Source organism: Perca fluviatilis, chromosome 13 (genome assembly GCF_010015445.1).
Source record: "Perca fluviatilis chromosome 13, GENO_Pfluv_1.0, whole genome shotgun sequence".
NCBI classification, from domain to species: Eukaryota; Metazoa; Chordata; class Actinopteri; order Perciformes; family Percidae; genus Perca; species Perca fluviatilis.
The window spans coordinates 21,544,157-21,559,987 of record NC_053124.1 but is presented as its reverse complement, the minus strand read 5'-3'; the positions used below and the strand labels follow the sequence as shown (position 1 = coordinate 21,559,987).

The window sequence follows — 15,831 nt, the reverse complement described above, 5'->3', positions numbered from 1 at the left end:
TTATGTAGCTGTGTATGTGTGCAGTTTTAGTGGAAATCAGGCAGAGATAGGTCAGCCTGCTGGATGGGGGAGAAGGGGGCAGGTTAAGTGTTTTCCGCTGATGTGTGCATCAGTAAACGCAGATGAAGCGTATATATTCAGAGAGGTGATGGTCAGAGTGGAGGCACAAAGTTCTTGGTACCAGCCTAACACGCAACGCACAGCATCTCAACACAAAGGGTGAGAACACTGCCACTGTTTTTCAGTACAATTTGTCTTATATCTTGTGTGAAAGATTTTTGTTGACCCTTTTGTTTCTCTTTTCATTTTACTCTCCAGGTCTCAGCACAAAGCATCATGGAAGCTGCCATCTGCACCCTTGTTACACAGTTCAAGACGTACGCTGGGAAAGATGGATCCTCCAGCACCCTGAGCAAAGACGAATTCCAGAACCTGGTGACCTCTGAGCTGCCCAACTATGTCAAGGTAAACCTCAGAAGTTGTTCTGAGACACTTTGCCTGCTTATTTCTATCTGGATTTGCATCCTGAGCACCTACAGATAGAATTGTAGTTCTTGACACAGTATGTCTGAAGCCTTTTGAGACGTCACTGCACTGTTACTCAGACATAACACTGTGGGTGAGTTGCTTTATAACTCCAATGTTATCCTCATCCTTAGTTCTACAGATTACTTTCTCTAAATTGAACACAATGTCACATCATCATGTCCTTGGGTAGCCCATATGAAAGAATCTACATCATCATCTTGTAAAATGTACAATTTATTCACCTATTATGTAAAAACACAATGTATGTGTATATTTCATACCAGTCTTGTATAAAGTACTAGAAAGCAATACTTGAGTAGAAGTACAAGTATCTTACCAGAAAATGAATTTGGTAGACGTTAAAGTCACCTTCTAGAACATTACTTGAGTAAAAGTCTTAAAGTATCTGATATTTACTGTACTTAAGTATCAAAATTAATGTTATGATATTGTACTTAACTATTAGAAGTAAAAGTTTAAAAAAAACTTTTGAATATGAACTTTATTGTGGCTTCCTTATAGTAAAGCATAATATTCAGGGTTTTCACACCTTCTTAAACATCAAATTCAAAGTCTGACATTAACGAAGAGAAAAACAGAATTTACATTTTTTGTTCATTCCAACGTGTAAGAACATTTCTTGCAAGTAACGAATAACGAAGACGCTTAGGGGAAATGTATCGGAGTTATAGTGTACATGTTATTTAGGAAATGTAGTGGAGTAAAAGTGAAAGTTTCCAGAAATATAAATAACGAAGTAAAGTGCAGATACGTGAAAATTCTCCTAAGTACAGTAGCGAAATATTTGTACTTCGTTACATTACAACACTGTTTCATACATTATTGTGATTGTATACTTTTTATATTCCAGTTTAGTGCCTTGTTTTTATGCTGTGTGCGGTGTATGACATGTCATTATGTGCGGCATTGTGACAAAGGACCTATATCTTCAAATGTTTAAAAAAATTAAATTAGCATTATAGGATGTCCAGCAAAGGGAAATAACTTAGTTTGTCTTGGGAAAAAAATATTTAATTACATTGGTATAAAACAAAGGAAAGTAAGCAAATAACATATTTAATACCAAATATTCAGTAGTTTTACTTGACAAATCACTTAAATGATTAACTGATTATTTAAATGTTTCACCAATTAATAAGTGTAATGTTGCACATCTATGGAAATAATCAGGTATGACAAATAGCACAGACACTGTGCAAAATATATACATTTTACATTTTACACCGAATATAAATTTGTGTTTTATAGTGACTAAAGATATATAGTTATAGATAGATATATATATATAGTTATCAGTGATGGGGTTTGAGTTCCATTTTCCTACTGTTGTCCAGCAATATACATAACATAGTCAAACACAAACACAGATTGAATATGTTTTTTAAAGGAAAGTTTGTGTAGCTGTTAATGAATTTGTACTTGAGTTATATTTTTTACTATGCTCAGCCAATAGGTGGCAGGACAGTCTCACAGAGTAGTTGATATTGCAGCTCAGGGTGGTCTTGCAATGATCAGGGTCTCCTCTCTTTGATCACCCACAGAACGCCAGCGATCCCGTGGCCATCGAGCAGCTCATGGGTTCACTGGATGAAAACAACGACGGGGAGCTGACTTTCTGCGAGTTCTGGCAGCTGATTGGAAAACTGGCGAGCAAACAGGGAGGCTTCACTCAGTAATCCCGACGCTGTCTTGTCAATTGTGGCTATGAGCAGATTGTGCAACACCAATCAGCTCAATTCAAGCTGTCTAACTGTAAACTCAAAGGCCTGCAAGTTCTTTTATCACTCCACCAATGCCACATGTGTAACTCTTTAGTTAACCATTTGTTGAATGCAACTTTGAATTAAAGGCTTCATTGTCTTAAACCCTCGGCCGCCAACACTCTGTTTCCTGTCATTCATTCACCACATTATATGATGTCCATGCACCCACATTTGAGCAGGAGTGTATTACAGCCTTGATTTAGGGGCCTGTAATCCTATATGCGTTACTGCTGCCACAAATACACCATCCAGACCATATCTTGTTCCATAGAGCTTCATAATGCCTGTACAAAGCTGCCTGTACAAAGCTGCCTGTCCAAGCATTAAGCGTAAAGCGTAACCTCTTCACTGTCTGTCACTGAGGCCTTAGTGGACTGTGTAATGGGGATATGTGGACCAAATACATCCCATTATGTTTGGGACATTTCAAGCTTTGTAGTTTAATTGCATTGTCCTTGTTTAGCTGTTAGTTATTGGTGTTATACTGTCATGTTGTGTTTAGTCTGATGTCTAGACAGAGTTATGTGTGCTGGCTTGCTCCCCAGCTGTTTTATAGCCTATAGGCCTGTTTTAATCCTGCAAAAGAGAGGCGATGCTGCTAACTGATGTTAAAAAAGCAGATCTTTCAACAGATAAGAAAATGTGAACTTTGTATCCAAATTACACATGCCAAGGTGCCAGTGTGGGAGGGGTGGTGACGGGCAAATGAGTCAGCAGCAATAAAGTGAGAGATTAAAAGAGCAGTGGCACTGGTATGTGTAGGCCGTGTGTATATTGTCTGGGTAGGGAAGTCTCCTAAATGGGCAGTCAACAGCTTTCCAAGATAATCTGGATGTAGAGGCTTGTATCTCATGTATCCATCGAAAGAAGCACAAGTAGTGAAATTTAATCTGTGGAGGGAATTTAAAAATAATAAATGAAGGCCCTTTCAACTTGGCAAACCTGCTTCTTGCACCACTCATGCCACCCACACTGGCTTTTTCATTGAAGATTCCTTTAGTCTCAAATTTCCCAGTTTTAGCTGTCATTTGTAGTTAAAAACTATGATTTTGTTCATGTTTGTTACTTTTGTACTTTTTGCAAAACATTTTTAATGTGTGTCCCTGGAGACAGATGTGTAAAAAATAAAGGAGAACAAATATACATCCTCCCTAGAAAGGATTGTAAGACTATGGATAATAGCTAGGCTATACTTTAAGATTCAACGTTTTTTTTTTTTTCTATTTCCGCATTTAATAATGAATCACTAATATAGAATAATATAGAAAGCGACCGAGCCTTGTTCAGATGAAGTAATCCCACCCGCCCTGTCTCCTCGTCCCTGCAGATGAAGCCGCTCCAAGCCACAAGCCTGGCTAGTTGGCGTGAAACTGTGCAAATCACACATAACGCGAAACAGCTGGCTTAAGAGCCAAAGATAATTCCAATAAAAAAAAAAAAATTTTCCCCCCCCTTTCCCAAAGAGAGGGCCCCCCTCTCCACAACCCCCCCCCCCCCTCCGCGCCCTCCCCCCCCCCCCCTTTGGGTGGGGGGGGGAAAAAAAAAAAAAAAAAAAAAAAAAAAAAAAACAAAGGAGCTCCCGCGTCCTACTAGTTTGGCAAGTTATCTAGGCTAAACGCAGCGGAGAAAGGCGGAGAAGAGGGCAGAAACTCTAATTTGCGCAAATTTGTACACTTCTCTTGTCCTGCAGAAGGTATACGGTGAGTTGAATGCGTCTTTCTGGGCTCTTTTAAGTTTCTCCTGCGTATAAATCTTGTATTTGTTCATCGTTTTTGCCACGTTTCGATAGACTCTTGCAAGAGCCGTCCCATGAAACTGACTGCAGGATGGTTTCAATGACTCCAGCTCTCAGAAGTTTTTTAGGCTCATGTTGCACTTATATAACAGCACAGTAAATGATAATAGTTGGTGGCTATTCTGCTATTTACTTGTTCGGTTTTATTGACTGTGTTTGATTGCCATATGCTCTCTCTCTTTCTCTCAGAAAGATTTTTGATCAGTTGTCAAGTTGCCGAACAATTGCAAACAGCCTATGAAAAATGAAAGTGACAGGGTATTGAGCCTATAGGCCCACAGTGTACCTAGTGGGCACCGGGTCGCGCGTAATAGCGCAATTTTGCGTAAAATCAATATTTTGCGCACAATATAGGCCACTTTTTATAAAGAGGCCCACGAAAGTGAGCGTGGCTTGCTGGGTGGATTTGTGTGGAGCTGTGTCGTTTATGAAAACTTCTTTCAACACTTTTAGTCAATATTTAAAATATCTGGTGTTGATGATGAGTCCTGGCAAATGTTGACGTTGCGCAACGTCCAGCGTTCAGTTGTCTGTATTTTCAAACCTAACTGAGGAATTGGATGAAAGACAGCCGCTGTACGTCTGCTTAACGCAGTTTACAGCCACAACCTAACTTGTTCCTCTGTTAATATTTTATGTCACATAGCGATAGTGTTGTCATTACTGTGCGCACATACCGTATCGAATTCCCCCATTTGGAAACGCAACACTCATTCTCCTTTGGGCTCTGGAGGGAAACGGGAAACCTCTGGTTGTAGGCCTGTATATTTAATTATTTGCGCAGTTTTTTTTTTTTTTTTTTACCTTTTAAGACAAAGAAGGGGATTATTTTGTCTTTTGACAAGACAAAATGAATCTCTGACGGTGGACGGATGATGCAGTTAATTTGTCATAATTAGGGCACGTGTTGGGACTCTGTCCAAGCGGGCAATACCACCTTAAGAGAGTCCACTAGGTAAATAATGAATGTGAGAAAGGATAGAAATAGCAATCCACGAATAGAAGAAATGCATTTGCTGGGTATTTTTTAGACAGGATGCACATAGAGCCGTTAAGGCCCTTGTGTACTCAGGCTGTGGAGGGTGTGTCACTGGTGCAGGAAGAAGTCCCCTAAAGTTCCTACATAATACGGGCTGTGTCTCTAATATGTGTCTCTAGAAAACTGACAAAAGACATTATATATGGAGATGGAAGTTTAAAAAAAAAGAAAAGATAAGATGTGGTAAATAAACCTCTTTTGAACTCATGCTCATAACATTATCACTATTGCTCAATGACAGCTGTATGGACAATCAGATAAGATTTACTACATGCAAACTTGTGTTTGTATTGTGCTCATGTGGTAGATTTGGTCAGAGCAAAACAAACAGGTAAAGATCAGTACGTCAATGAGTAAAATCTAAAAGGGGTCGAGTGAAATGTTAGCTTTTAATGGCCCTATGCTACAGTGTCAGAGCTCCCTGTCTCTAATGGTATAATGTGACTAACAGGCACATGCCCTAATTGGCCACATATGCTTGTAGTGACCAGCTGTGGAGAAAATGCTTGGCTGGAGGGTGGTTGAGTGTGACATGCACTTCAGTAATTGAGATACTATTTTTTTTGTCTACAAACGACCGCTCAGCTGACACGAGCAAGGCGGCATCCTGTGGAGACAAGGAGTCTGCAGTGTGTTTTCTCACCAGCATAAACTGTTGTTTCCTCTGCAACATTTGAATACCGAAGCTGACAGATGAGTACTGTCACCTTGAACATATCCTCTCACTGCTTTGGGGCACACCAGCTCATAGTTGGCCTGTAAATTCCTGTCTAAATGATCTCCACAGACAGCAATGAATGGAATTCCTGCAAAGCGGAGACACTTATACTGGCATGTTTTACATTTTGAGCAATGTCTGTTAGATTACCTACACATCTGTAGACAATTATGATTGTGTCTCTATATCTAAAGTGATGCAAAGTCTAGTTGGACTTTTTAATATTTATGCAGGAATTCACTGCTGGTGTGTAACAAAAGCCTTGAAATCCTTATCAAGCCTTGTTGTCAAATGCGTTTGCATGTATTTGTGCGAAGGCTCGAAAAGAAGAAAGGGCAGCAAAGTGAAAATGAGGATGAGACAGTGATAGGCAAAGGAACAGAGAGGGCAGCTGGTGAGAGAGATTGAAAGACAGAAAGAAGGAAAGAAAGAGAGCAGAGCAGACAGGGCCTAGGTAATCCCTTATGTAATCTGAAGCCGATCCCTCGGTAGCTTCAGTAGATCAGATGACCTATCAAAGATCAGAACTTCCATTGTGCATCAGAGCTTGTCTCTCAATCAGACTCCCTCTCACCCTCTCCACTTATCTCACGTCACTGTCCCTCCCTTATTGCTGCTCGAGACTCAACACCTGAAACGAAAGGCTTCGCAAGGACACAAGGAGATCCTCTGTTTCATTTTCCACTGTATGGGCCTATCACTTGAATGTGTTTTGAATCAGAACATCCTGTATCTTCCTCCCTTACTCTATCTATCTATCTATCTATCTATCTATCTATCTATCTATCTATCTATCTATCTAACATCTATCTTGACCGCTTCCTTTTCACAGAGAGAGAGAGGAGTCATGGAGTCTGCTATTCAGACCATGGTGAAGGTCTTCCTGAAGTCGTCCAAGGGAAAGGAGAATCTAGGAAAGAGTCAATTCCAGAGCCTTGTCAAGAGCCAGCTCTCCAACATCCTTACGGTCAGGAAATCTTCATTGAAACTGAAATATTACCAACACTTGCATTATGTAACCACCTCACAGAAAAGAACATAGTAGTCTTGCATTAGAACTGGCTAGTTTTAACTTGTTCAGATTCTTAACATTAGTATTGTGACCAAATGGTGGTGTAATATACAGTAGGTGAATTGGGAAAAGTGATCTGATATGACAGAATGACATTCATCAGCATTGTAATGCAGATAGAGCCACTGATAGAGTGTAATTTGCTAATCGTGTATGGTGATTTCGCCAGTGGAAGTCCAGGTAGAATTACTAATCATCATGCTTGATTGTCTAATGGTTGTGTTGTGTGTGCCTACTATCCAGGACACAGACAGCAAGGAGGCAGTCAACAACATGGGCCAGGAACTGGATGCCAATCAGGACGGAAAGGTTGGTTTTGAGGAGTACTTGAAGCTGGTTGGCTACCTGGCGGTCTCGCTCAGCGAACAGCGCAATCTCGCCAAAGAGGAGCCTGCCCAAAATGCTGTGTCCGGACAAGTGGCATTAAGTTCCCCCGGCAAAGAAGAGGAGAAACCAGCGGCAAACTCAGAGGCAAATGAGGAAGCAAAGCCTGAAGCGAATAAAGAGGCAAAGGTAGAAGCAGTTGCTGAAGTAAAGGTAGAAGAAAAGGCAGAGGGAAATGTCAAATTAACGATAAAGTCCGAGGTAGCAAAGCAGGAGGAGAAGCCAGCAGCAGTGGTGGCAGCAGCAGCAGCAGCAGTAGAGAAGGCCGCACTGGAAGTGGTCGTAAAAGAAGAGGAGAAGAAGGAGGAAACAGAAAAGGTGGAGAAAGCTATAGGGAACCTGGCTGCAGCTGTGGAGGCAGAAGTGAAGATAGAGGAGGCCACCTCATAGGGGACAATCCATTCCTTCACAAAACAAATCCCACTACATGCTTACATTCAACACCACACAAAACAAAACATTAATGCCAAAATAAGCAAATAAACCACTAAAGATTTTTTGCCAAAATACACACAACACTAAAGTACAAGATATCGGTAAAAGTTCAAACACTACAAACCCAGCTCTGAAGAAACCCTATTCCTCATATATGATAAATAATACATGACAGTAGAATCATTGCTTTGTACTACTAGTTACCACTATGTTCATATGTACAGCATGTGCATCCCACTATATAGCACATTTACCTCATTATGATAATATACTATGATAGCATGCAGATGTACACTATCATATGCATGCCATTTCCCTGTGAAAAGCTTACTGCAAAATATGATTTACCTGCAGCAGCACACTGACACACATGGCCAAAGTGTCACTGCAGCCAAGATGTTAAGTTTAAATAACATCCTCTCCCCACATTTATTTTTATCTGGGTCTTTTCTTCAACTCCTCTACACTACTAACTGTACATTAGTCCATCAGCAGTATATTGATTTCACAGTATATATTTCTTGCTTAGCACTAATGGCTTAAAGGAATATTTTGACATTTTGGGTAATTATTAACTTTCTTGAAAAGAATTGGATGAGACGATCATCACCACTCTTGTATTCCAGAGTGGTGTCAATCTTCTCAGTTAATTCTCAGTAAAAAAGTGAATACTTTCCCAGAATCAATAACTATTCCGATAATGGTTGCATGGAAATCTGTGAATAACACTATATCATTTTTTGACCCTAACCCAACTCACAATGCTATGTAGCTGACTTGGCATGACAATAAACAAATTGTTTTGCTGAAGATTTACATTACTTCACCCCATTTTATTGTGTACTCAATGCCCCATCACATCCTTATCTCTCTCTCTCTCTCTCTCTCTCTCTCTCTCTCTCTCTCTCTCTCTCTCTCTCTCTCTCTCTCTCTCTCTCTCTCTACTTCATGGGCTCTCTGTCTCTTTCTTTAATTTTTGTAATTCCCAGAGAGGTTCACTTCACTTCTCTTCACTTATAGTCAGCTATGGGTTAGGAAATGGAAGATCATAAGGTTCAAGAACAATACACTTACAGTCAAAAGGGAGCCCCAAATATTCCCATGGGAGTGGGCTGGTGACTAGGGGAGTCGGCCAGAGAAGGTATTAATGCATCCTAATCCCCCTGGATTAGAACAGTTAGAGAAGAACAGAAGGTAACAAATAACAAGAGGTAAAGAAAACCATAACAGGTGTCACTTTAACAAGGTGTCACTTGGTGGCAGTTTTTTATCTCAAGTACTTTACGATACAATAAGTGCATTTCTATTTGTTATGTCTTTATATGACATTTCAATGGTTATTGATCCATAAATGTGCTAGATGGTACATTATTTGGAGGGACCCCTGGCAGCACTGAATGGAGTGACAGAAATGTAGCTCTTGTTCAGGCTTGTGTGTTTGTTTGTCGGTCACACCCTCATAGAGTTTAAAGACCCTGTTTGACCTGCAACTGGATTCTTGAGTCACAGGCATTGGGACACCTCTGGCTTAGGCATTAGATGGGTAACACACCCTGGGACACAAACAATTGCATGAAAGTAATCCCAGGCTCCAGTAATCCTGCCCATCACACGATGTGCTACTCTCAGAGGGATTGTTAAAGGTGCTATTTTAAGCAAAAGATAAAGAATGCTGAGCCATCAATATGAATCTATGTGGTTTGATCTTTTATAAAAGACTAATACATAAGATGTTGCATGCAGAAACTAATTTGCTAGTATTTACATTGTATTGCAATTATTGTGGCCAATTATTTGAGTTTGACCAGGCCTCTTTATATTTAACTTTTTTAACCTAACTCTTTCTTGTTTGGACCACTATTGACATCACTTGAAAACGTACTTCTTTGTCACATTATATGCAATTTGTTAATTACAATTTAATGATTTGTAAATCGTCTCATCATCAATAATGCAGCGATGAGAAAAAGGCTTGTGTTGCAGGCCCGCTATGTTATATGTCCACCTGGCCAGCTGCGTAGTGCTTAAGGCACACACATTGGGCTCACTACCAAATGTCCACCTTATGCACTGAAACAGCACCTGGCACTTCAAACTGCTCAGCAGTAAAAATGGCCAAGACAAATAAACCTGAGTCATGTGGTCACCCTGCCTCACTGCGACACTCCCATTGTAAATACTCTCTCATTTACACTCACTCTGCTCAGCCATTATATTCGTAGTACGCTGTTTCCTGCATGCTCTATTACTAACAAACCCATTGGACATGTTGGGCTATTTAGGCTATATTATTATTTCTTTTATTACAACCTATATTATTTTTATATCAAAACATTTTCTTATCATGGTACTTCCTGTAAATGATGGAAACATATCACTCTCTTGCACCATCTACAGCCAGCTTTCTGTTCAACATGTACTGTAACTTGTGTTTATATATACAGTACATACTTGTAAACTGCATTTCTTATTTGCTATTCCTCATAAGCCATGTTTCGTGCATCTTTGTGTTCTTTATTTGCTCTCAACCAATAATCATGAGCAACATATGGTAAAATGAAACTGGATAAAGTAGAATTCACTTTGCTGCCACGTTTTAAAATGACTTGCACTAGCAACAGATTCCTGGATTTAGAGTGAATTAAACATTGCAAAATTATTCTATTGCAGCTAATGCTTTCTTTTAACCTGTTTTGAACAGCAGATTGATGGACTGTAAGAGCTAATTTTTCTTACAAAGAGGTTGAACTGTCTGCTCTGGCAGTTTTTGTTACTTTCCCTTAGTGTGAACCTCACCCAACCCTAACTCCATGTAGATTAATAACATGCTGGAATGAAACAGCAGATTTGCAGGCAGGGAGTGTTTGCAGCCAGATTGTCACTGACACACAATAAGTCTCATTCATTCACAGTAGATGAAGATAAAAACCTGTGTTAGGAATCCTCCCAGCGGATATAACATGTGCACATACAAGTATATGGATGTGCTTTGGGTCAAAATGTTTGCAATTATGGGACCATTCCCAGGATATTGTGCAGGCTTTCATCATTGTGCGTTGATGTGCTCTGTTTATTTCCTGCCAAGTACTAGAAGGCGTGTTAGTGTTAAGCAGTTGGACTCATTTCAGTCCACTGTCATGTCCAGTAAACTCCACTATGCTAGTACTTCAACTTCCTATATAATGCTCCATCATTTTTGCTAATTCCATGTAACGTGTAATGGCTAACATTGAATAAAACTGTGACGATAACATATTTGTGTGTGTGTGTGTGTGTGTGTGTGTGTGTGTGTGTGTGTGTGTGTGTGTGTGTGTGTGTGTGTGTGTGTGTGTGTGTGTGTGTGTGTGTGTGTGTGTGTGTGTGTGTGATGGAGAGAAAGCACCTGCAAAGGGAGAGAGGGAGAGGGAGGATAGAGAAACAGAAGTTGAGAGTATGTAAGAGGGTGAAAGAGTATGGGGGGTGAGGAGGAGGTAGGGGGAGGAGGGAGAGGGGCAGGTGATATTTAAGCCACTGGCAAACTCTCTCCCCATCCATCGCTGCCTTGGCTCAGTCCCCTGCACCTCTTCAAAGACAACGGAGGCCCTCCATCAGCACTCAGGTAAGACCGACAGCTTGGTTTCTGCACAGTACTTTCTCCTCTGTATCTAATGACGGTTTACTTGTAAAGTAAATTAAAAGCATGTTATCAGCTGTGCAACTGCAGTAAATATCTTAGAATCAAAACCCTTCAGGGTACAATGACACTGGGTAGCAGAAGACTTGAAAATCGAGGGAGTCATTCTAACTTATTTTGTCTTGTAAAGGTACCGTTTGCTGTCTTTTGATGCGCAAGCTCTGAGAAGAGCATGACAGGGACTTTATACATAAAAAGTGAAGCCAATAGGGATTTCAGTCAAAGCAGTGTTAAGAAATAACAATATACTGGCATTAATGTAGAATAAAGGATGAAAAATGTATTGATAACAACTATAAGAATGGCATGGATGTACATCAATAGTTCATTTTTAAACCAATGTTTTAACTTCATACGTCACTCAACGTTGATATAGTTCCACCATTAAGTTAACGTAGTGCATATTCATTATTGCCATGCTCAATGTTGTGATACTGATAGCATCTCTGTCTCCATGGTTTCCTATTGTATTGTGTCAGTCAGTGAGACAGATGACCCCTATAGATTTTCCAGTTAGCCAGCTTTGGTGTCCACTCGCCTCTTTGTCTCTGCTGCCTACAACTCTGACCTCTCCGGGACACAATGCTCTATTGCATGATGAGAGGCAATAACTGGTGACTGACATCAGCATCTCTGTCTTTTTTTGTAATAGCTGATAGTTAATAAATCACGCACAGGGAATGATTGTGTCCCTCAGTATCATGTATGAGTATGGATTAGCCTCAAAATAATGCCGTTAACTTTTATTTTTTATAGCTAGATCCCTAAACGTTATACTTGAGCTTGAAGGTTGAATGTGACTGAGCAAGTGTGGAAGTAAATAAGTTCCTTAATCTGTACACACAAGTGAAGGGTATATGCTGGCACCTCAGGTTATTTAGTTTCTGAATGTGATTACCAGTTGTATGTTTCTCTCCTGGTTTCCATCTTGAACGATAAGGCTGTTACACAATCAACAGACCGAGAACAGGTTTAACACTGAAACCACTCTTCACCAACACCACACTGTTAATTGTTACATGTATTACCCATTCAGCTCACAAGAACGATAACCCAAGAAGTGGACTTTTTTTTAAAACAGCTCATATGTTCTTAAAACTATCTTTGAGGTGACATGAAGAGTGCATTTTTTTTAAATATATATATTGAGATAGAAAGTCTGCATCATTGACAGTGACTTATCTGTGTCTGTGTGTGCAGTCTCTCCACAAGTCCAGCACAAGAAGCTCCAAGATGCCGGAAACAATGTGTGTAAGATTGTTTCGAAAAGCTTTTCCAACGCTATTCTCCATCTTTCCATCCAAACCTCTGAAATGTAAAACCCAGTAAGGTCACACACACACACACACACACACACACACACACACACACACACACACACACACACACACACACACACACACACACACACACACACACACACACACACACACACACACACACACACACACACACACACACACAGTGACCACATTCACCTAAATTAGGGTGAGTAATAGCCTCTGCATTACAGCAAGTGTTATTCGACCCATTGTATAGAAATGGGGAAACCTCCTTCCTTCTATCCATCTGTCTCTCCAACTATCACTTTGACTTAGAGGTGGCTTCACCCTTGACTGCTATGTGACCGCACATGCAGCTGGGGCTGGAGCGGGCATTTTGTGGCAGACTCTCACCTTTTTACCTGATGCCTTTGCAGAATGTCCAAGGAGCCCAGTTCCAACCTGGAGAGTGCCATGCAGATGCTCATAAAGACCTTCCACAAGTACTCTGGGAAGGAGGGCGACAAGTATACTCTGAGCAGAGGTGAACTGAAGGAGCTGCTACTAGAGGAGCTGGGGACTTATTTAGGGGTAAGAGAAGGAGTGTGTGAATGAATGAACACACAAGTGAAGGTATGCACTCACATACTTAGACACACAAGTTAAGACAAGCTTGTGCAATGATGTATACACACACACACACACACACACACATTCTTAACTCTCTCTCTCTCTCTCTCTCTCTCTCTCTCTCTCTCTTTGCTTTCTGACAGGGCTCCAAAGATAATGAAGCGGTTGAGAAGGTGATGAACGACTTGGACGCCAACAATGACGGGGAGGTGGACTTCACCGAGTTCATCATCCTGATGGGCGCTCTCACTGTCGCCTGCAACGACTTCTTCCTGGATTGCAAAACAGATGAGAAACCGAAAGATGGCGGGTCGGCATAGAAGAAAAATTGAATCAGTGCAAGAGAGATGAGGGGAGAACAGTGGGAGGGATAGGTGGAAAGTGGTAGAAGAGGAATGGGGGAATGAAGGCGGAGGAGGGGAAAGAACTGTAAGAGAAAGAGGACAGAGTTGCAGTGGACTTTTGTCTTATGCAATTTGTAAACACTACAATTACACATGAGGGGAGCGGTCACAGGACACAGGGCATTCAACAGGAGTAGTGTTTTCTCCTCTGCAACTGTTTTTCATACCACAGCATATCCGGAGCTGGTTGCACTCAGGGTAGTGAGTGACTTTACATACAGAACAGGGTATATTGCAACTTCTTTCAACTCAAATATAGCAGTTTTCACAGCTTCTTGTATGTTCTGAATAAGGCACTGGAAAGTAAGGAAGTTAGAGTTTTGCAGAATGCACAACAGAATGTTTGAGCACTTCTTGCACATAAATAATTTGTGAACATATATTAAGTTACAGATTATCATATTATTGTATGTACTCAGCGTTGAACCATAGAATATGATTTATCCCCTTTCTTGTGCCTATTTTGTAATCCGTTTTGGTAATAACCAATGCATTCTTCAAAATATTAAACATGGCATTTAACCAACTATTAATTGTGGTGGTTTGGTTTCACATACTTAAAAATCTAGATGCACAAGTATTCATGTTGGGCATGAATTGCTGCACCTGGAAATCAAGTTGAATGGCGCAAAGAGGAACAATGTGTGTGTGTGTGTGTGTGTGTGTGTGTGTGTGTGTGTGTGTGTGTGTGTGTGTGTGTGTGTGTGTGTGTGTGTGTGTGTGTTGGGATTCCCACAGAGTAAACTGCTCCAGCTCACACATCCTGCCAACAATATCCTGCAAGTCTTGTTCCACTAGATATAAGCTGACCCAGATGTTTGACTTGGATCTGCATGGAAAACCTCTTCAAAAGAGTGAGAGAGACAGAGGGAGGAGAGGAAGAGAGAGAGAGAGAGAGAGAGAGAGAGAGAGAGAGAGAGAGAGAGAGAGAGGGTGTGAGGGAAGATAAAGAGTGTTTGTGTGCATGTGTGTGTCTGCGTGTGTTTGTGAATGGAGTAAGGCCTGCATAGGCGGGAAGTGAATCCACTTTATGGAGTACATTAGTCAAGTATGTAACTTGGAAAGCAGTGGTATAATCACAGAGGAATGTTGAAGTTGCTGTGACTGTTAGCACACTTACTGTCCCTCAGTGTCTAACACACACACACCCACATATATACACACACACACACACACACACACACACACACGCACACACACACACACACACACAGATCAGTAAATCAACACATCTTCTTCCACCTCATTGGCTTTTAAAGCTGCTCATCCATCAGTTTTAAAGAAAAAATGCTGAGCAGCTGAATTACAGATCCTCTCCTTTGAACTGGAGGGATTTCTTCACTTCTGGGTGTAACTGTGCTTAAACACTGATGAGCCTCCTTTTCTTACCTTCAGCAATATTAAGAAACTGATTCCAGGGTGGGTTCACCCTGTTTTTATTCCTCGGCACTGTGTTCTCTAAAGGCGTCCTCCGATTAGACGGTTTGAAAATTTGAGTTTTGAGGTGCCTGCAGATAGGAAAACAATTCAAAACAAAACTTGTGTCAATGACTGTTAACCCTGTTGTAGCCTGAGGGGAAACAAACCTGTTACGACTGTTAACAGCCTGGGTTAACTGTTTTCTCATTCCAAAGGTCCAATAAAACAGCTGCTTTCATGTTGGACAAAAGAGGGTAGACAAAATAATATTTACACCTTACAAAAAGCAAATGCCAGTTAACAACATTTGTAACTTACTTGTGAGTCTTTAAGGCAACTGCAGATGCATAAAAAATTATTTAATGCTAATGGCAACAGTTGCAAAAGTGTTAAATACAAACTGCAACAGCGCTCACATAAAACTGTCAGTATACCTTCAGATCCTTTATTAAAGTAAATATAACAATGTTTAAAAAAAAGTACAAGCAAAGTCCTGCATCCAAACAAAAAAAGTACAGATGAATTTGCAGAAAAATATATTCAAAGCATTAAATATATATTATAATATTATATTAAAGCTGATGCATCAATGCATACATTTTCATTTTGTAACTGGTTGGCCCCCCTCCAAAGGGTCACATGATAAATCTGAAGGGTCATGAGATAATTAATGGGATAGAAAAGAAGA

The 15,831-nt window shown here is 40.5% G+C and overlaps 3 protein-coding genes across 4 annotated transcripts; all 3 read left to right on the top strand.

The window, feature by feature from the left end:
• Positions 1-84: 84 nt before the first annotated feature.
• Positions 85-2,430, top strand: s100a11 (S100 calcium binding protein A11). The gene is made up of 3 exons (XM_039819722.1): positions 85-219; positions 319-465; positions 2,091-2,430. The coding sequence occupies exons 2-3, from the start codon at positions 337-339 to the stop codon at positions 2,223-2,225; spliced, it is 264 nt and encodes an 87-aa protein (XP_039675656.1). The 5' UTR covers positions 85-219; positions 319-336; the 3' UTR covers positions 2,226-2,430.
• A 1,455-nt stretch (positions 2,431-3,885) lies between these two features.
• s100u (S100 calcium binding protein U) lies at positions 3,886-11,010 on the top strand. The gene is made up of 3 exons (XM_039819719.1): positions 3,886-4,012; positions 6,697-6,831; positions 7,180-11,010. The coding sequence occupies exons 2-3, from the start codon at positions 6,712-6,714 to the stop codon at positions 7,708-7,710; spliced, it is 651 nt and encodes a 216-aa protein (XP_039675653.1). The 5' UTR covers positions 3,886-4,012; positions 6,697-6,711; the 3' UTR covers positions 7,711-11,010.
• Positions 11,011-11,256: 246 nt separating this feature from the next.
• On the top strand, positions 11,257-14,250 carry s100s (S100 calcium binding protein S). 2 transcript variants are annotated; one of them, XM_039819720.1, is made up of 4 exons: positions 11,258-11,353; positions 12,629-12,675; positions 13,128-13,281; positions 13,464-14,250. In XM_039819720.1, exons 2-4 carry the CDS (start codon positions 12,662-12,664, stop codon positions 13,638-13,640), a joined length of 345 nt encoding a protein of 114 aa, XP_039675654.1. In that variant the 5' UTR covers positions 11,258-11,353; positions 12,629-12,661; the 3' UTR covers positions 13,641-14,250. The 2 variants fall into 2 exon arrangements, with proteins under 2 accessions (XP_039675655.1, XP_039675654.1); XM_039819721.1 differs by lacking the exon at positions 12,629-12,675 and having other exon boundaries at positions 11,257-11,353.
• Positions 14,251-15,831: the final 1,581 nt, after the last annotated feature.